The sequence below is a fragment of the Neovison vison genome, chromosome 11 (assembly GCF_020171115.1).
Source record: "Neovison vison isolate M4711 chromosome 11, ASM_NN_V1, whole genome shotgun sequence".
NCBI lineage: Eukaryota > Metazoa > Chordata > Mammalia > Carnivora > Mustelidae > Neogale > Neogale vison.
Window position 1 is genome coordinate 143,844,489 of NC_058101.1, and position 22,753 is coordinate 143,867,241.

The following is a 22,753-nucleotide window of genomic DNA, read 5'->3' on the forward strand; positions in this document are numbered from 1 at the left end:
TTTATTTTTTTAAATTTAATTTTATTTTTTTCAGTGTTCCAAGATACATTATTTATGCTCCCTATTTATTTTGCACACTTGCACAGTGTTTACCACATAATTGCTCAATTAAAAATCAGCAATTTTAGTTTTCTATTTTATATTTATTTATAAAGATTTTATTTATTTATTTATTTGAGAGAGAGACAGCAAGTGTGAATGAGGGAAGAGATGGGGGTGGGGAGGGGGAGAAAGAGAATCTCAAGCCAACTCAGTGCTTTAGTGCAGAGCCTAATGGGGGGCTGGATCTCATGACCCTGAGCTCATGGCCTGAGCCATAACCAAGAGTCAGATGCTTAATTCACTGAGCCACCCAGTCACCCCAGATTTCTGCTATCTTAACATTATGTATTAATGTTTTGCTTTGGGGCATTAAGTTTCTTGGCCACATTCGAATTTCACTCTAATAAATGTGAAATATAAACCATCTTTGTGCTTTCTAATTATAATTCTATCAAGTTTTTACTGATTAGCTTGACTTTATTTTAAGGAAATTTAAAACACTATATTTTCCCGAATTTCTCTGTGAAATATTCTACAAAAATGTATGGTTCATAGAAATACATTTATATGTACAATTTGGAAGAATGTATGATGCCTTTCATTTGAATTTTTAACATGAAATTTATAACTAGATAAGTAAGTATTCGACTCATTATTTCCTCCAACCAGTTCCAGAGATTATTAAAATTAAGGTATTTGTACTATGTAAAAATTCCATGTTTCAGTTTGCTATAAAAATTTCAAAAATTTTCCTCCATTCCTGTACAATTTACTGTCCAATATTAATGACAATTTGCCTCTTAAAAACTTTGCAAAAAACAAATCTATCATCAATACAGTTCTTTATTATTATTCTGAAGTTTAAGTATTATTCATATTTGAGCCAGCTAGTTCTTTTGAACAGAGCATATTAGAAAGGTAATTATTTCATGGGCCAATCAGCTTGACACAAAGAATCCATTCTGTTTCATTGCACAAGAATGAATTCCTTTCTAAAGACAGCTTTCTTATAAATACATCTCAGGGATTTTAAGACTCACCAAATAAGAGAATGTGAATGGCTTGTTCCAAATTTCTTATGACAAATAATAAAAGAAATAAAAATCATTGAACTGTATTTTTAGTATTTTAAGTCAGTGATATGATAATTATATCCAAAATATTACATGTCAGAATATAATATTTATCACATTTATTTTTAGTTCTTGGTGATTTCTCTGAAAGATATGATAATATCCAAAGATTTTTGGTGAAAATGCATACATGCCAAGACTCCTGAGGAATAAATAGAAAACACTCTTTAGTTTGCAACAATGATCTAAATTTCATAGGAGCATAGGGGGGGAACTTTTTCTTTCTGTCTTTTTTTTTTTTTGGTGGGGGTACTTTTTGCATGCTTTTATTTACAAGGAAGTACTATGCTTTTTGGAAATTAGAGACCCTTAGACTTATTTTTTATATTGGAAGAAGTTCAAGAAAAAAGTAATTTCAAATCTATTTCCCAGGTAAACATAGATATGAGAACATGGTACTAAAACTAACATTTTTGAGTGCTTACTACATAGGTACCAGGTGCTATTTTAAGTGTTTTACCAGGATTATTTCATTTAATCTTTTTAAAAAATTATATCTATGATGATTTTTTGTTTTTACAATAAAGTAATTCAACAACTTTATATATTACTCATTGCTCATGATGATAAGTGTAGTCTTAATCCCTTTCACCTATTTCACCTATCCCTCCCAACCACCTCACCTCTCATCTCATCAATCAGTTCTCTATATTTAAGAATCTGTTTTTCTATATGTCTCTTTTCTCTTTGTTTTGTTTCTCAGTTCCATATATGAGTGAAGTCATAAGGTATTTGCCTTTCTCTGGCTTACTTATTTCACTTGCTAAGTGAAATAGATCCTCTAGATCCATCCATGGTATATATATATATATATATATATATCTGTCTCACATCTTCTTTATTCACTCATCTATTGATGGACAGACACTTGGGCAGCTTCCATATCTTGGTTATTATAAATAATGCTGCAATAAACATAATGGTGAATGTATCTTTTCAAATTAGTGTTTTTTTATTCTTTAGGTAAATGCCTGGTGGTGGAATTACTGGATCATATGGTAGCTCTCTTTTTAATTTTTTGAGGAGGCTCTATACTGTTTTTCACAGTGGCTATATCAGTTTGCATTCCCACTAACAGTGCACAAGGGTTTCTTTTTCTCCACATCCTTGCCAACATTTGTTGTTTCTTGTGTCCTTGATTTTAGCCATTCTGACAGGTGTGAGATGAAATCTCATTGTAGTTTTGATTTGCATTTCCCTGATGATTAGTGATGTTGAGCATCTTTTCATGGGTCCATTTAGAGGAAAAACATTTTTTTAAAATCCAGATCAGTCACAGATTATGTGACAACCTAAATGATGGGCAGCTGTATTGCTCAGAAAGAAAAGATATTCTGTTCCTTTTCCCAACTGCCATCATAGGTAAAACATGTTGATGATGCTTGAAACATAAACCTTCCTTTAAAAATCTGAATCAAACTCTAAAATTTTAGGATAAATCATCAGAGATACCACTGTTAGCCTGTTATGAAAGGGATGCAGAGAGTAGTAGTATGATAAAAATGCTGAACTCAGAAAAACATCTTGTGTGACTACCCAATGATGGTAACAATTACCTTAAGCATAGATAGCATTTAGCAGGACTATTAAATTAGGTCCCTGTAATTTATCATTTTGGCCCAAGAGTAAGGCTATATATTTTATCTTATTGCTTTCTTTTATTAGGACCATATTTTTAACCACCATATGCCTGGTTTAAAATACTTTTTTCAGTTCTGATTTTGAAATTGGATACCTGGAGTATCAAATATGTATCAACTACAAAGTTTGATAACATATACTAGAAATAACTTTTTACATACTCTATATCCTCTGTTAAGGAGTTTAAGACTCAGAGATTTATATGAATACACATATTTAACACAAACATACACATAGCTACATCACCTTTTTCAGGAATGCAGATTTTACCCTACCTTGACAGCCGTGGTGAATTTTCAGCCACTGTTGTCTCAGTCACTTATATCTAATTAATGCTAATTTTTGAGCTAAGAAGAAAACTTCATTGAAGAGTAGGAAAAAAGTGCTCCTGAAGGTGTTTCCAGGTTTTATTATTCACAGTTCTCAACAAAATGTCTCTATACTGTACTTGAAGGTTAAAGGTAAGAAATGAACATTGTGAATGTGATCTAATTGCAGTGTATGATGAACCACATTAGTATACTTAGTGTTACTTACAAAGGGTATTTCCAACCCAAAAGAGAGTGGATGTTAAGGGGAAAGGTGACTTTTTGATAAACCATAGTTCTTAATTTTAATGTAATCAATTTCATCTATCTTTTCTTCTTTACTTTGTATTATTCTGAAGATTATTCCAGTGCATTTTCTGAACTATGTTACATTAACTTTTTCCCCTTTTCTTCAAGATAATACAATATGTTAGGCTCATATTTGTTATCAATTTAACTAATAGGTCTTGTCAATTTGCCATGGACCACTAAAAACAATCTGTTTCACCAATCCATTTGATCTAATCTGTTTTTCTTTAGTTTTCATTTTTTTTTTTTTTACAAAATCTTTTTAAAGCCCTCATTAAAATAGAAAGATAGCAGGTCTCTAATTTACTTTGTCCTTTAAGCTTGTTATCCTATGAAAGAAATTAAATACAGGACAGTGAATTGCACACACATTTATAAATTATGTAATATGCTTATCTTTATTCAAGCAATTAATTTTGCTCTTTTGGAAAAGCCCAAGGGGAAATAACTCAAGTTGTCTTATATTTCCAAGAAACAAGATGAACAAAACACTGGAATTTTGCTGCTTTTCCTATTTCAAATGTCAGAAAAATATTTAAACATCGTAGAGCTTTTCTTCTAAATGTAATTATTAGATAACCTGATTGATAAATGTTTACTTTGATCTAGAAAACCAAATAAAGTGATATAAGTCTAAATGATAGAAAAAGTGTGTTATTTAAGTATCTGCAGAAAAAGTACCTCATGAGAGTTTCTTTCCAAATGCCTTTAATTAATTTGGAGAATGGGGAAAGACAGTTAAATACATAGATGTGTGGTCTTTCCCCTTTTCATTGGTAACCAAACTTCTAAATTGTTAGAGGCAGCAGTGTGTCTGGATAAAAAACATGTATGTTATCCTTAGGGAGTTTAGTTTTATCAGAGATAATTCTGCATTGGTTTTGGTCCTTTAAAGAATAATTTAACAAATTTAAATACTTAAGGTATTTCCTAATTTAGCAAAACCATCTATTGACATCCTACCAATAAAATGAGAAAATTAAGTTTCCTTTTACTTATCTCAAACATCTCCTAATCTTAAAAATGTATCTTATAATTTTTGAAAATATTTTCAATGTTTCTAACAAATACACATTTTCTGTAAGTCCTACAATTGGTTAGTCTGTGGTTCTACATATACATTTCGCTCCTTCACATTTCCATTCCTTCTTCCCTTCCTTAATATTTTACCATGAGCTTCTTCATTCTTTAGTTCTTTGTTTTGATTCAATTTTATTTGGCTCTATTTTAATAAAATGTGGTATTTTATTGTTTTGTTTTATTCCAGGAAGAGGTTGTGGGGGCCGTATTTCTTGAGAATGTTTCTGTTATCTTTATACTTGCCTTCATTTAAAACTCTTGGATTACATCCTCTCTCAGACCTTTTAAGTTTTTTCTTTTTTTCTTTCTTTGTTGACTTTTGTTTTGGAAAAACTGAAGCCCATCTATTACCACCTGTTGGAAGTAATTTGGGTTGCAAAAGGCTACTTTTATATCCTTAAGTTCATTAAGTTGCCATAATGGCCTTTTTGAAGTGCAAGCTTGACTAGGCTATAGTTCCCACTTGTTCAATCAAACACTAATGTAGGTATTGCTACAAAGGTACTTTGTAGATATGTTCGAAGTACATAATTTGTTGACTTTAAGAAGGGAGATTATCCTAGGTAATCTGGGCAGGCCCGATACAATCAGTTGGCAGGCCTTTAAAACACAGCTGAGACCTCCCTGAAGAAGAAATTGTACCTGTGTATAGTGTCTTCAACCATGCCCAAGAATTCCAGCCTTCCCTTGTCAATATCCTGCTCTGTGGATTTAGGACTTGTCTATGCAGTCACCACAAGTATATAAGCAACACATCTCTCTTTTTTTTTAAAAAGATTTTGTTTATTTATTTGACAGAGAGAAAGATCACAAGTAGGCAGCGGCAGGCAGAGAAAAAGGGGGAAGCAGGCTCCCTGCTGAGCAGAGAGCCCGATGCGAGGCTTGATCCCAGGACCCTGAGATCATGACCTGAGCCGAAGGCAGAGGCTTAACCCACTGAGCCACCCAGGTGCCCAGCAACACATCTCTTAATGTATATCTCCTCCTAGTTCTGCCTCTCTAGTTAAACACTGACTGATAAAGACAGTCTAAAAATGTGGAATTGTGCAGTTGATGGAGGCTAGAGAATATTGAAGACACTGATAATGAAAGTCTAGATTGCCTTGAACAGACATATAATAGAATTATGGAGGTTATTGATTCTGCTAATAAGTACTCAGAAGAAAGTGAGGAGCATGGTAGAGAAAAATCTATGTCACCTGAGAGTATATCTGAATCACAGACTATTGGTGGAAATATACAACTTAAAAATACTGCTAACTGAGGACTCAAAAGGAAATAAGGAACACATTATTAGAAATTAGGGGAAAGGAGATCCTTGTTATATAGTGGCAGAAAACTCAGTGGAATTATGTCCTAAAGTTATGTAGAAAGTAGAGTTTGTATGTTATGACTTGAACATTCTGCTGAGGAGATTTCCAAGCAAAGAATTCAAAGCGCAGCCTGGTTACTCTTTGCAGCTTATGGTAAAATGCAAGGGGATAATTTGAAAGAAAACTGTTAAACAGAAAGGAACCAAAAATAGGTGATTTGGGAAATTCTCAAGTCATTCAAATTGTGAAAGATGTTGAAACTAAGATGTGCACTATCAGGAAAACATGCTCTAAAGGAAAAGCTAAGAGTGTTGTTGGGCAACCTTTTGCTAATACCTCAGAAAGATTAAAGGATAATTCAGTACCAAAATGCACTTTGCAGAGAAAAGCAAATGTGTGATTTATAGAAACTGTTAGGTATAGGCAGAAGTCACAAATCAGAGTGAGATTTTCCAAGGAAGATTTGTGGAGAAGCCTATTGGGATATTTGTGAGACGCCTAATGGGATGAATCTCTGTAATATACATGGGAGAACGACAAGATTCTTGAGAACTTTATACCAGTAGAACCTGGTCACTTTGGACCAAAAAGGACAGAGACAGTATGAAATGAAAGAAGGCTACTGGACGCCCAGAAGTTTTAGGCAAGGAACAGACTGATAAAACAACTCAGCTACAAATCCATGGTACTCTTCATGAAAAGGGAAAGATGACTCAGAGGGCAGAGGTGAAAATCACAGAGGATTATTTCCAGCCCTTGAAATCTAACGGAGTTTATCCAGCTGGATTTCAAAAATACCTGTTTTTATCTTCCCATTTTCTCTCTTTAGAATGGAAATGTCTTAGCTGTTACCTTGTGCTTGTTTTACCATCATAATTTAGGAGCAGACAATGTGTTCTTAAATTTCAGAGGTCTATACATAGAGAAGAATTATTCCCAAGATGGATTATACTGCGTATCACCCATTCCAAATTTAGATGATTTTGATGATAAGATTTGGGACTTTTGAGCTGATGAGATTTTTGGACTTTGACTTGGTGCTATCAGTGATTGTGACCTAAAGGGCATTGGGATGGGGTGAATGAACTGGGCACATAAGACAGACATTAATCTTTCTTCCTTTGGTACCACCTCTGCATCATTCTAGGTGTGGAATGGAACTGGGTACCTCTGTTACTTTTTCTGCTTCTCCTATGTTCATCTACATAGAAAGGTCTTGTCACTCCCTCAAAATGTCATGGAGGACCGTGATTCTTCCTTCCAGTCCAATATCTGAAGAAGTTTTTATCAGCTCTAGGTATTCTAATTTAGGTCTGAATTTCATTTCTTCTGTCAATTATTCTTGAAATTTATTAGAGGTTTTGGGAATTTTAATGTTTCACTAAAGATATATTTCTATTTTGTTATATTAAAAATGTTTTGGGGTGCCTGGGTAGCTCAGTTGATTTAAGTGTCCAACTCTTGATTTTGACTCAGGTCATGATCTCAGGATGGTGAGATTGTACTCCAAATTAGGTTCCCTGCTCAGTAGGGAGTCTGCTGGAGATTCTCTCCCTCTCCCTTTGTCCCTCCCTCTTGCACATGCACACACACATGCATGCTCTCTCAAATAAATCTTTTAAAAAAGAAAGAAGAGGAGGAGGACTGGGTAATTAATATTTAATTTAGTTAATTATTAATTAATTTTTTAATTTAACAATTTAAGGTGACATACTTATTTGGAGTTTCTATGCTTCCAACTTAAGAGTTAAATTTTTTTATTAAAATATTCTTAACAAGAAAGTGAAAAGAAATATTTTGAATTATGTATGATGAGTTCAACTAAAAACTGCTACTGTGCTCTTAAGTTTTAAGAGTTTTTGCACTATTGTATTCTTTCAAAGTAAGAGTATTTGGATTAAAGTGAGAGGAGTATTTGTCTTTTGTCAGAATAGAGTAATGTTAATGGATTTAATCTGGTCATCCTGAGAGTCAAACCTTCAGAGAAAAATTAAAGGTATATTTTTACTTTTTTATATTTTTTTTGAGATTTAATTTATTTGAGAGAGAGAGATCACAAGTAGGCAGAGAGACAGGCAGAGGGAGAGGGAAAGCTGGCTCCTTGCTGAGCAGAGAGCCCAATGCGGGGTTCAATCCCAGGACCCTGGGATCATGACCGGAGCTGAAGGCAGAGGCTCAACCCATTGAGCCTCCCAGGTACCATAAAGGCATATTTTTAGAATGGAATACTTAAAATTAAGCAGAATACCCCAATCACATAGAGGCAACGTTTGCATGACTTCTAGTATATAGACAATCACCCATAAGGACACATACATAGGCTTTTTTTCCAGCTGTTTTGTCATTTTTAAAAACTGTTGAATCATATTCTTTGTCTATTATGTATTCTAGCAAGTTTTTCTTACGACTATTAATTATTATATGTTTATTTTATAACCTATAGCCATATTTTCTGAAGATAATAATAAATTTCACCTGATCTTGTTGAGTTTTATGACTATGTAATTGCCCCCCTGAAAATAATGATACTTTTCACTATTATGCATCTATCATTTAGGATGTGACTTTATGATATCTTTTTCTTGACTTCTGCATTGGCTAGAACTTTCAAGACATTAGATAATAATGATAATGATGGACATTTTTGTTTTTTCATTAATTTTGTTATTATGTACTGCTAATACTTGTTTTAAGTATTTTCTTCCAAATTTACTAGATGTTTTTATGAAAAGCATTATTTTTTGGTTATATTAAGTACCTTTTCAACATCTATTAAAATAATTTACATTTTACTTGATCTATACCAATCCCAGCTTAAATCTTTACTCCTCCTTGGGGAACCTGGGTGGCTCAGATGGTTAAGCATTTGACTTCAGCACAGGTCAGGATCTCAGGGTCTCAGATCGAGACACGCATAGGGCTCAGCAGGGAGTCTGCTTGTCCTTCTGCCCCTCCACCTGCTCATAATCTGTCTCCCTCTCTCTTTCTCAAATAAATAAATAAATCTTTAAAAAAAGTTTGTTCCTCCTTAGGTATTAGTATTTAAATATGCTGTTTTTTATGTTATTATTTTTTTCAGGTTTTTAGATGTGAAGTTACCTTACTCTTTGTTTAATAACAGTGATGCTTTTTTTTTTTTTAAACACAAATCTATCATTGAGCTTTTCTTTAGCAATTTATTTTAGGTTTTAACATACCATTTTTTTTTTACATAGAATTTTAGAAGAAATAAAATGTCCCTCATAAGGAAGTCTTATATTTCTATTGGAATTATTAACCAAAGTTATGTGTTGCTTTATGTAGCTATATAATTTATGTATGCTAATAGGATCTGTGTTTTCAATCTAAATTTCATGAAGACAGAAAAAGGAGAGTCTTTTAGCTTTCTTTATCAAATATTTGAAAATATATTGAATTTTCTTTTAAGTCTAAAACATAAAAATACAATAGAAATAAAATTAAAATGTTAGGATATTTCCTAGGAACTTTCTATGTTCCATTGTGGAAGTGAACCTTTTGAAATAACTGTACTTTAGTTATTGAGTAATCCAATGGCTGCAATTCCCTAATTTTCTATTCTATAGTAAAAATTTTATTGGATTCATAAAGATATATATATCAAGGACACAGTTTTCTTATATTTAACCTTTAAATTATATAGTAAAGAACATTCTGGCAAATTGACAATATACGCCTGTTTTCCTGAACAGAGGAGATTTTAAAGTAAATTTAAAAAGATTTAAAAGTAATACTTGTTATATTTCAGTAATCTTTAAATTAATATTTTTCTAGACTTTAACAAATTTTTAATCAATACATGCCAAGTATTTAACTACGATATGAAAAATCAACTGCCCTTGCATTTATATTTACTGGTTATATCATCCAGTGGCATATTGTGTAACTTCCTTAAACCATTTTACCCTTTGGTTTTGAATCTTAATGTTTTGCTCCTTCCTTAACAATCATTAAGCTCTTGTCCTTCTTAAAGGAAGTTAAATTTAAGAAAGTTTCATTAATTTAAGAATGGGGATGCTTTAGATTCATTTCCCTTGTTCAAGACAATTTTTCCACTGGTAAGTTGGTATCCTTCTCTTGGATTTACTAATAAATAGAAAAGTTTAGATAAAAATGGCTTCACAGAAAAGTATGACAATCTTTTATTTCAAGTCAAAGAAAATGAAAGCAACAGAAGTGCTGTGGCAGTGACAGAATATTAAATGTACAATGTTTAGCAATTGGTCACTTACAGTGGGTTGTAGATGATTCGACCACTAGTTTAAACTCTTATTTGATAACCCTATACTGAAGATTCCCATGGCTTGTCAGTAGCACAGGAGAGATAAATTAACATTTTAATGAGGGCATAATGCTCACAATGGAAGAAAACCTCCACTACCACCATTGCTTTTAGCTTATGAACTTTATGTTTGAAGGAAGGATTTAAAGTATATTTTTACCTTGGTAATAAATTGAGTTACATAGTAGTGTAGGTACTGGGCAAAGGTAAAGAATAAGCTATTTCTACCCATACTTGTAAATACATGTTAATAATTGACTCTAATAACCAGGTTTGCCATTCTGGTTTAGTAACTGAGGGTCACTAGTGAAGCTTTGTTAGCCCTCTAACTCTCCCTGATACATTTAAGACTGGTCTTGAACTAACAATTTACACACATGTCCTATATAAGTTTTGAGTCTGTACTGGGATTTGTATTGAGGATAGGCCCATTAGGAAAAAAATTGACACCTTCAAAAATCCTAGAAGCTCAAGGTTCTCATCATTCCATATAAATACTGTTCTTTCATCTGAGATTGTGTTGCTCTTGCATTTTTAGTGCTAAAATATCCTTTAATAATAATTCCAGAAAGAGAATATTATGATAATAGATGGTCTTTCTTTTTATCACTCTTACTTCTTAAAAAATATTAACGTAGAGCACCTGGGTGGCTCAGTTAGTTAAACGGCTGCTTTCAGCTCAGGTCATAATCCCAGGGTCCTGGAATTGAGCCCCACATCAGGCTTCCTGCTCAGCAGGGAGCCTGCTTCTCTCTCTCTCTGCCTGCCGCTCTGCCTACTTGTGCTCTCTCCCTGTCAAATGAATAAATACAATCTTTAAAAAAAATATTAACATATACTGTATTACTACTTTCAGAGGTAGAATTTAGTGATTCATCAGATGCATATAACACCCTGTGCTCATTACTTCAGAAGTCCTCCTTAATGCCCCCTCCCCCAGCCATCTTCCCTTCAGCAACCCTCAGTTTGTTTCTTATAGTTAAGAGCCTGTAGGGGCGCCTGGGTGGCTCAGTGGGTTAAAGCCTCTGCCTTAGGCTCAGGTCATGATCCCAGGGTCCTGGGATCGAGCCCCGCATCAAGCCCCGCATCAAGCCCCACATCGAGCCCCACATCGAGCCCCGCATCGGGCTCTCTGCTTGGCAGGGAGCCTGCTTCCTCCTCTCTCTCTCTCTGCCTGCCTCTCTGCCTACCGGTGATCTCTGTCTGTCAAATAAATAAATAAAATCTTTAAAAAAAAAAAAGTCTGTAATGATCTGACTCTTTCAGTATTTCATCTTATTTTATTTTTCCTTCCCTTCCCCTATGTTCACCTGTTTTGTTTCTTAAATTCTAAGTATGACTGAAATCACATGATTATTGTCTTTCTCTGATTGACTTATTACACTTAGGATAATACCCTCTAGTTCTATCCAGGTCATTGCAAATGGCAAGATTTCATTCTTTCTGATGGTTGAGTAAAAGTCCATTGTGTGTGTGTGTGTGTATGTGTGTGTGTGTGTGTGTGTATATATACTACAACCTCTTTATCCAGTCATCACTTAATGGATATTTGGGCTATACTTTGGTTTCTCTTCAGATTACTTAAATAGTTTGCCTTTTACCAATTTAAAATTTAATATTGTATTTTTTTTAAAGATTTTATTTATTTATTTGACAGAGAGAGAGAGAGAGAGAGAGAGATCACAAGTAGTCAGAGAGAGAGGCAGAGAGAGAGGAAGGGAAGCAGGCTCCCTGCCTAGCAGAGAGCGCGATGTGGGGCCAGATCTCAGGACCCTGGGATCATGCCCTGAGCCGAAGGCAGAGGCTTTAACCCACTGAGCCACCCAGGTGCCCCTAATATTGTATTTTTTAAAGTCTGCTAAGCTTATTATTTTTAATATAAATATTTTAATAGTTATTTGATCTAGGAGTGATCTGTCACTAAGCACCCTACTAACTACTTATGCTCTATTGTGGTCTCTGGGGTTGTGAGAGAATAAAAACTATGCCCATGGGATTAGAACTGGCAAATGCTGAAAGTAATAATTAATTATTCCTTATGCTTTTTTGTATTTTCAGTGTTTCCTATCATGAATACATGATGCTTTTAAGACCATGAATTAATGTTAAAATAACCATGAAACCAGAATATTTGCCAAACACAAATAAATTCAATTAGTAAGATCCCATTTATATCTTACTAAATATCTTACTAAATTACTGTGTACAAATCTGGGAACAACTGCCTTAACTATTCAGATTTGAGCTCTGCAAGAGGGAAGCTGTGAGCTCTCAATAACACAGTGCCCAGTTTGGAAGAGGAAGGGAGGAGCATCTTGGAATTCTCTGGAAATTCACCATTTAGTATAAATACTTAACATAAGGAACCTCACTTCTTTGAGAGGCAGGAGAATACTGGAGGAGGCTATGGAGGTCACACTGGGACTTTATGCTAGTTTACATCCTTAGCAAACTAAAAGGGTTTTTAATTAGTTGATGAATACAGCGTTGACCCGAGAGACCATCAGTAGCCTCTACAAAGTAAGTTCTTGTGAGAAGAACATTAGAAAACTGCCTGGAAAGAGCTATGAACTGTTGGTTCTGAGAGAGAAGTCATAGTGCTGATGAGCAGACTATGCAAGGACCACTAAAGAGTTGGAAAGATGAGAAGAAAACTTCAAGGGGAGAGGCCACCAGGTGCCTAGCAACTCATGAAGCCACTAACAGTCTCATGATACCAAGAACCCTGTGTTTAAAGCAGTCTGGCATCCTCATTAAAAGGATAGGCTTTGAAGTGAGACAATGAAGAGTAGATCCTGGCTTCGCTATTAACTAGCTGTGAGGCTATGAAAATGCTCTGCACCCTCCCTCTGCCTCAGTAACTGAAGACGTGATATATATAAGTATGATGATATGAGACTCAGGATTGTCAGCAATTTAAACATATGTGCTTTTAGGATGAAATTAGCGAATATATATAACTTGTTTATTAGTATACCACCATCCACATACTAAGCTCCCTCAAAATACTATCAGTTATTGTTTTATTTATTTAGTTTAGAAACCTTTTATTGATCCTTTGTAAGTATGAGACACTCCCAGTGACAGGAGATACAGTAAGTGGGTCAGCAAACAGTCATGGACCTTTTCTGTCTCGAGCTAAAAGTCTTATTTTAATCAAATAATAATACTAATGATATAATTATGAACGTCAGTAAGCGTAATGGAAAAAACATGCAGAGAACAATAACTCTGGGATCTTATATTGATCTAGTTTGGTGATGGTCACAGGACACTCTTGGGAGAGACATGAAAGAGGTATAGATATTACTGAGGTAATGGAGGGAAGGAGAGGGGAACATGCCAGGCAGGTAGAACATCTTGTGCAAAGGTTCTGAAACAGGAGGAATCAAGGTGTGTTTATGAAACTGAAAGAAAGCCAAGGTTGTTAGAGGTGGAGGAAGTGGCAGAGCCAGAATGTTCAGAATCTTTTAGGACATAGTAAAGAGCTGACATTATTTTAAGAGCATCAGGGAACCATTGGATAAGAAAATGTATAAAAATACATTTAATAATATTATTGTGGCTGTATTTAGAGATAAGATTGGAAGGACAAGAAGACTATTTAGGAGACTAAGTTGTTTGTGTCAGTATAGGTGATAATTTTTTCTAGAGTCTACCATTAGATAGATGCTAGCTCCACAATAGCCAAACTGTGGAAGGAGCCCAGATGTCCATTGACAGATGAATGGATAAAGAAGATGTATATATACATACAATGGAATATTACTCAGCCATCAGAAATGATGAATACTTACACTTTACATTGATGTGGATGGAATTATGCTAGGTGAAATAAGTCAATCAGAGAAAGACAATTATCATATGGTTTTACTCATATGTGGAATATGAGAAATAGTAAAGAGGACCATAAGGAAATGGAGGGAAAACTGAATGGGAAGAAATCAGAGAGGAAGACAAAGCATGAGAGACTGTTAACTATGGGAAACAAACTGAGGGTTGCTAAAGGGATGGTATGTGAGGAGATGCAGTAACTGGGTGATGGGCATTAAGGAAGGCACGTGATGATTGATCACTGGGTGTTATATGCAACTGATGAATTGTTGAACACTACCTCTGAAACTAATGATGTAGTATGTGTTGGCTAATTGAATTTAAAAAAAGAATAAAACTATAAAGATAGATGGAAGAATGACAGTTGCCTTTGAGGGGGTGGGAGGTTAACTAGAAATGGGTATCAGGAATCTTTCTGGGGTGATGACAATGCTCTATATCTTGATATTTGCTTTATATTAACATTTGCTAAATGCATTAAGCTATATACTTAAAAAGAAAACAGTTTTATCTACATGAAAGGAGAAAAAGAGATAAATGTTATTTACTGAGACAAGAAAGCCTGGCACAGGACATGTTTTGAGATGCTTATTTGTTACCTACGTGGAGTTCTAATTAAGTAGCTAGGTTGCTTGATTTTGCCACATTTTGTTAACTCTAGATGCATACTTTCATATTTTAGTTTTGCCGAAATTAACCTAGGTCTTATAATCAATGGTATGCCATAGTTAAATTTCTAGTCCTTTATATTTCTTAGTGCTATGTAAATTGATGGTGTCTTCAATATCTGTAAATCTGTAAATCCAACAAAATGTTGTTAATAGTGACAAGGAAGAACACCATAACACCAATTAGTAGCCCACAAATGACCAATTAACAAAAACTTCTGATCACTATCGAGTAGGAACCACTGACCCATAGAGCATCCAAAATAATGTAGGAGTGATCAGAAAAGGCAATGGCTTCAAGACAACTGACCTTTCTTCCATCTACCCACAAGCAAGCAAGATGGAGGAAGAGACAGGAACTGCTATCATTATCTAAATAGGATAGAGGCTGTACCAGCATCTGTTAAATGAAGATCATCATAATAATAGTAATAACTAATGCTTAAATAATACTGGCTATTAATTAGGTGTTCTTCTAAAGACTAGATTCTCTTCTAAAGACTTTACTTACATTAACCCTTGTAGTCTTCATAACAGCTTTATAATGTGGACAGTTTTACTATGATACTGAACTGGAATGAGGTTAGATAACTTGCTTCAGATCACACAGCTGATGGCAGTGTGATCCAGATTCATACCCAGGCAGTCCAGCTCCACAGCCTCTGCTATAAACCACTACTATCTCTAACAAAGACAATTAACTACTTGGTTACCTGGGAGCAATAGAGAAATTTCGTGTGGGCTTTTGCCACAGAACCAGACCTAGAATACATACATGGAAGATCTTCAGATTTTTACTGCACATACATCTTAGGGAGGAAGAGGTAAATAAAAACTCTTATTGTGAGTTCTGAGAAAAGTATTACTACATCTGAATCCAATATGGCAGTATTGGCTCAGCAGTGCAGTGAAAGGAAGTTACTCCATAAATAACAAAAATTATCAATATCAGCAACTGTAGTTAAATTCCTATTTTTATCTTGGGATGACATATGTAATAAAATAGAAAGAGAACATGTTTTATAAGCTCTATGTTTTCTAAAATTAAAAGTGTTTATCTGGAATCATCTTTGATATTATGAAGGAAGGTACAATCATTCAAAAATCATAATGCCTTGTTTGTAAGATCCAAGCCTCCATTTGTGTTACCTGATAGCAAATGGTGACATTAGCAGGACTCTGAGCTAGAAACCTTCAATGTGAGTCTGCTGTTAGAATTAGCACCGTGTCTTACTGTCCTAGCAAATGCTACATTCCACCAACTTCACGTGTTTCTGCTTAATCTTTAATCAGGATATACCAGTAAGAAAAAGTGGCAGTTCTATGTTTACTGCCATAGAGATTTTAGTTTAAGGCATTTATTTTGCCTGAAATTGGAAACATTTGTTTTTATGCATAATACAGTACTTTATTGAAACTAGTAAGCATAATCCTATCAAATAACATTACTAAACATCCTTTTTTAAACTAATGGGGTTAGAAAGATACAAATGTTGGGAAGGGGCGAAACCTCAAGTGTAATTCTATCTTTTCACGCTAAATAGCTACAATTCTTGCTAGTTTTTTTACTTTAATTTTCTTTATGATTTCAAAGAAAGAAACTCTGATCTCTCTTGTTTCCTTATCTTGTCTATAATGGAAAACTTCAGCATTGTATTTTATTTGCTGTGTGATTTCTCATGATACAATACTGTATCCCTAGCGTCCCTTACAACTCAGGAAGTCACACCCTGCCTGAGGAGCTCCCCTCTAAACTTCTGGAAGAAGTACGACTGAATTAAAAAAATAGAGCATGAACCATGAGAGACTATGGACTCTGAAAAACAATCTGAGGGGTTTGAAGTGGCGGGGGGGGTGGGAGGTTGGGGTACCAAGTGGTGGGTATTATAGAGGGCACAGCTTGCATGGAGCATTGGGTGTGGTGGAAAAAAAATAATGAATAATGTTTTTCTGAAAATAAATAAATTAAAATAAAAAAAATAGAGCATGTTCACTCTTCAGCACTGCTTTTATAATAGTTCCAGCTTCCTCTCTGCTCTCAACAGGTGATGTTTGCGGGTGTTGATACAGATATCACGCATCTAAAATAGGTGCTCCACGGAGGAATTTTGAACTCTCCCTTTTAAAAGGGGGCAGAAAAATCGCTAATATGTGTATAACTGAAAGACACAATACATATTATTTATTATTTTCTGACTCTCTCATCATTTTTGTTATTACTGAAATAGTACTAGATGAAAATTGATAACACATTCATCTAGTACATAAAGACATGATGCCATATAAATGTTTATATATCTTATATCACCTAAATGTTAGGATTATCCTAGCAACAATTTTATGAGACAAATATTATCACCTGAAGGTAAACTGATTTGTCTAATATTCCACACCTTGTTAATGGTGATTTGAACATTAAGGCCCATTATACTTCTTTGAACATATCAGCTGGGGTCCAATCAGGAAATAGAAACTACACAGTAATTTGAGCAGGAAGAATTTAATGTAAAGAATTATTAATTATGATATACTACTAAGGGGTAAAAATAACTCTAAAAAATTGAGAAGTACATGTATAGGTAGTGGCAGGTACTCCTAGGTCTGAGGCAGAGCACCCAAGGAAAAGAAAAAAAAAATTTAAAGATTTTTATTTATTTATTTATTTGTCAGAGAGAGAGAGCAAGCGAGCTCAGGCGGGGGAGTGGCAGGCAGAGTAGGCAGAGGGCATAGCAGGCTCTTCACTGAGCAAGGAGCCTGATGTAGAACTTGATCCCAGGACCCTGGGATCATGACTTGAGCTGAGGGCAGACACTTAACTGACTGAGCCATCCAGGTGTCCTGGAAAGAACAAATTTTTAAAGAAGACCTTCTACCCACCGCCCCCGCCCCCCCATGGAAGCACGTCTTGGAGAGGGCATAGCTCTGGCCCATTGAATAGCAGAGAAGTTCACTGAGATAGTAGACTAGAGGAACCCATAAGAAAGTCACTTTCTGGGGTTCTTGGGGAACTATCCATAGGGAGGGGTCACAGTGTGGAAAGTGCTGCACCATAAACTTGGTGGAAAACTCCCAGTGTGAGTGTGGTGGGGGGTGGTTCCAGGAGACACCCCCCAGAAATTGCCCTACACTGCTGGGTACTGTGCACTGTGAGAGCTAACAGAGAGAACTACCCCCAAACAGGAAGAGCCCTTTCATCGTCTATTTCACTTTGTGGTTTTCTATGGAAGATGCTTAAAATTGTGCCTTATGGCAAAGAAGTGTTTTCTAGTCTTGCAAGCAGAACAGTAAAAGGTGGATGAGGAGTGAGGTAATAGATTGATACCTGGCACACAGCCCACCAACAAATCTCCTTTCTTAATCATGTAAGCATTATGTCATACTGCTTTATACTTACTGGACCCAAAATATACTATTTAACAAAATAAAGGAATAGAAGAAGAAAGGAAGGAAATCAGGAAAGAAAGAACAAAAATGTAACAGGCTTATAAATGAAGATTTACATCAGTATTTTTTTTTTCTTTGAAATGTTTCTAGGTAGAATCTCTTTGAATTCATTGCTTAGGAGATTGTCTTATTGAATTTTGGGCAATGGCTTATCAACCAAAAACTGAAGTTGCAAAGTGGAGGCCCACGGTCCATAACCAAAGATTTTTTCACTCTGTAGTTCAAATCACTTTTGAGTTCTAGTTTCTTCATTTACTAGTTAATGCACTTTATGTTTGGTTGACATTTTTTTTTTTAACAAATCAGAGTTTTCTTAGATAATCCAACGCCTAATTGCATCATTTATAGACTGCAAGATTTAGGCAAGTTCTTTAATTTCTCTGGGCCTCAAATTCTTTATATAAAATGGAAATAATAATAGGATATGCCTTATGTTCTATGAAAATTAACTGTATTACTGTTTAAAAGCCCTTGGAGGGCACCTGGGTGGCTCAGTGGGTTAAAGCCTCTGCCTTCCGCTCAGGTCATGAGCCCCGTCCTAGGATCAAGCCCTGCATCGCTCTCTGCTCAGCAGGGAGCCTGCTTCCTCCTCTCTCTCTGCCTGCCTCTCTGTCTACTTGTGATCTCTGAGTGTCAAATAAATAAATAAAATCTTAAAAAAAAAAGCCCTTGGAAAAATTCCTTATATATATTAAGTGGTATATAAGTATTTGTATACATATCATTATATTTTCCTACAGATCATAACCTAGAAATACTAATTCAGTCATTCCATTTTGGGGAACTCTATGTTTAGTCAACATTTTTGTCAGATTAATCTGATTTCATTGTTTAATGGCAATTAAAAAATGTATATGGTCATGTTATGTGTAATATGGATGCTGTTCATTGGCTACCCTACTTTTTAATATACCTATTAACTATACTTCTTTAAACTTACAGTGTTTGAGATGATATTTGTAAAATACTTACTCCTTAATTTTTGCTAGGAATTATCTGAAAAGTAAGTTGGTGAAATACCTTGGGCTAAAAAACTCCCACACTATCAACATAGCCATTAGCATTCAAATTAGTAAATAGTTTTAATTTACCTCACTTACAAGAAACACATTAGACAAAAATGTCTAAAATTTAAAAACATTTTAATATTCTTTTTTTTTACAGACCATGAGAAATATTCTGAACTCATCAAGAAGTACAATGCAATTGAAATGTTATTTACGCTCTATCCTCCTCAAGGTGCCCATGTGCATAATAATATACGACTTAGGTCAACTTGGCTGAGACCCATAGTAAATGGGGAAGAAGGATACAGATATATAAGTAAGATGCTGAATCTTATTATTTCTTTTTATAATATAGAAGAAATGACCCTTAATCTTAGAAAAACAGACTGAGGGTTGTTGGAGGGGTTGGGGGTGGGAGGGATAGGGTGGCTGGGTTATGGACACTGGGGAGGGTATATGCTATGGTGAGTGCTGTGAATTGTGTAAGACTGATGAATCACAGACCTGTACCTCTGAAACAAATAATACATTATATGTTAATTTAAAAAACTTAAAAAAAAAAGAAGATAGGATCCTTTTTAGAACTCTTATTTGTCACTTGGATAATATAGGGTAATACATAGGCCCTATAGAATATTCATTTCAGTTGTTAAGTATTGTGCCTGCAGCTTAACAAGTGGTTATTTTACACTTTGGTGCCTCCTCGAGAATAGTGGAAACATACTGTGTTTTTTCATTCACCTGATGATGGACATTTGTGTTACTTTCAAAAACGTGATAATATAAGGAAAGTTCCCATGAACATTCCTGCACAGGTCTGAGTCTAGACAAAGCATTTGTCTTAACTAACCTGTTTTCCAAAGTAGTTCAGTTCATATTCCCCATCAGGAGAGATCTGAGAGCTACATTCACGCCACAGCTACATCAGTACTTGGTTTAATCAGTTTTTCTAATTTTAGTCTAATAGATATGTATTGGTATTCCATTGTGGTTTTCATTTACATTTTTCTAGTAGATGATGTTTTCATGTATTTGTCATTGTATGTCATTGAAGTATCTGTTCAAATCTTGACCATTTTTTAATATATATTTTTTATTTGTCGTTAAAAAGTCTGTTAGATATTCTGAATAGAAATGCTTTAACATATATTCTTTGAAAATATTTTCTCCTAGTCTGTGTCTTGTCTTTTCTGTCTTTTCATAATGCCTTTTGAAGAGAGATTTTTAATTTTGATGAAATCTAGTTTACCCTCATATTTTAAAATTTATTAATATATAATGTATTATTTGTTTCAGGAGTAAAGGTCTATGAATCATCAGTCTTACACAATTCACAGCACTCACCATAGCATATACCCTCCCCAGTGTCCATCACTCAGCCACCCTATTCCTCCCACCCACCTCCACCAACCTTCAGTTTGTTTCCTTAGATTAAGAGTCTCTTATGGTTTGTCTCCCTCCCCAGTCCCATCTTTTTTGATTTTTCCCTCCCTTCCGCAACCCTGCCCTGCCTCTCAAATTCTCATATCTGAGAGACCATATAATAATTGTCTTTCTGATTGACTTTTTTACTTAGCATAATACCCTCTAATTCTATCCACATCATTGCAAATGGCAAGATTTGTGTTATTTTTTGATAGCTTCATAATATTCCATTGTATATATATACCACATCTTCTTTATCCATTCATCTATTGATGGACATCTAGACTTTTTCCATAGTTTGCTTATTGTGGACATTGCTGCTATGAACATTGGGGTGCACATGCCCCTTCAGATCACTACATTTATATCTTTAGGGTATACCTAGTAGTCGATTGCTAGGTTATAGGACAGCTCTATTTTCAACTTTTTGAAAGTTCCTTTTTGAGAAACCTCCATACTGTTTTCCAGAGTGGCTGCACTAGTTTGCCTTCCCACCAACAATGTGGGAGGGTTCCCCTTTCTCTGCATCCTCACCAACACCTATCATTTCTGACTGGCTAAAATTAACTGGTATGAGGTGATATCTCACTGTGGTTTTGGTTTGTATTTTCCTGATACAAAGCTTTCGCACAGCAAAGGAAACAGTCAACAAAATTAAAAAAAAAAAAAACCAACAGAATGAGAAAAGATATTTGCAAATGACATATCAGATAAAGGGCTAGTATCCAAAATCTATAAAGAACTTATCACACTCAACATCCAAAGAACAAATAATCCAGTCAAGAAATGGGCAGAAAACTTGAACAGACATTTCTGCAAAAAAGACATCCAAATGACCAAGAGACACATGAAAAAGTGCTCAACATCACTCAGCATCAGGGAAATACCCTTGTATTCTTTATATTTTTATTGTGATACCAAGATGTATTGGTCAGACTTATAGTCACAAGGTTTTCTTCTACAAGTTTTATACTTTTGGGGTTTATATATCAGTATAAAATCTATCCTGAGTTATTCTTTTTACTTGAATTTTTGTTTTGTTTTTGCTTTTTGTACTTGGTTTTTTTTTTTTAAAGATTTTATTTATTTATTTGAGAGAGAGACAGTGAGAGAGAGCATGAGCGAGGAGAAGGTCAGAGAGCAAAGCAGACTCCCCATGGAGCTGGGAGCCTGATGCGGGACTCGATCCCGGGACTCCAGGATCACGCCCTGAGCCGGAGGCAGTCGTCCAACCAACTGAGCCACCCAGGCGTCCCTTGTTTTTGTTTTTTAAATTTAGTATGTTGATACCCAGATGTGCTAGTGCTATTTGTTGAAAAGACTCTCCTTCTATGAATTAACTTTGTATTTTGGCAAAACCAAATAGACTAAGAACATATACAGGTGGTGAATAAGCACATGAAAATCAACATCATTAGTTATTAGGGAAATATAAATTAAAGCTACAATGGGAATATTCACCTATTAGAAAGACTAAAATAAAATTTCAAAACATGACAGCACCAAGTCAAGCCAAGGCAAGGATGTAGAGCAACTGAAACACTCATTCATTGCTGGTGGAAATGCAAAATGATGCAATCAATTTCTAAATATTTTGGTGCTTTCTTATAAAGTTAAGTTACTCTAACCATAGACCCAGCCACCTTATTCAGGATAATTACCCAAGAGAAATAAAATTGTTTGTTGACCAAAAACTTATGTTTAAGTGTATATAGTTGCTTTAGTTCTAATTGCCAAAATCTGAGGGTGCCTGGGTGACTCATTGAGTTAAAGACTCTGCCTTCGGCTTAGGTCATGATCCCAGGGTACTGGGATCTAGCCCCACATCAGGCTCTCTGCTCAGCAGGGAGCCTGCCTCCCCTGCTCTCTCTGCCTTCTTCTCTGCCTTCTTGTGATCTCTGTCTGTCAAACAGATAAATAAAATCTTTAATAAGAGAAATGGTTAATTACCAAAAGCTGGAAACAACATAAATATTCTTCAACTGGTGAGTAGATAAACAAAATTTGTTACATGTACACAGTGAAGTATTTCCAGCTATAAAATGGATTGAACTTTTGACACACACAACAACATGAATTTCAGATGTGTCATGTTAAGTGAAAGAAGCTAATTCATAGGTTATATATAGATTCTATTTAAATGACATTTTGGAATAAGCAAAACGATAAGGACAGATCTGTCCAGTGATTTGCAGGGCTTATAGCTTGTAGGAGGGTTTGGTTACAAAAAGGCAGGATGAGGGACTTCA

At 35.0% G+C, this 22,753-nt stretch overlaps 1 protein-coding gene across 1 annotated transcript in view; it reads left to right on the top strand.

Annotated features, from left to right (window-relative positions):
- The window catches only part of IQCM (IQ motif containing M), a 412,672-nt gene that overhangs the window by 317,781 nt on the left and 72,138 nt on the right, over positions 1 to 22,753 (top strand). The window contains 1 exon segment of the mRNA XM_044224898.1: positions 19,237 to 19,395. Within this exon segment, the coding sequence (XP_044080833.1) occupies positions 19,237 to 19,395 (159 nt within the window).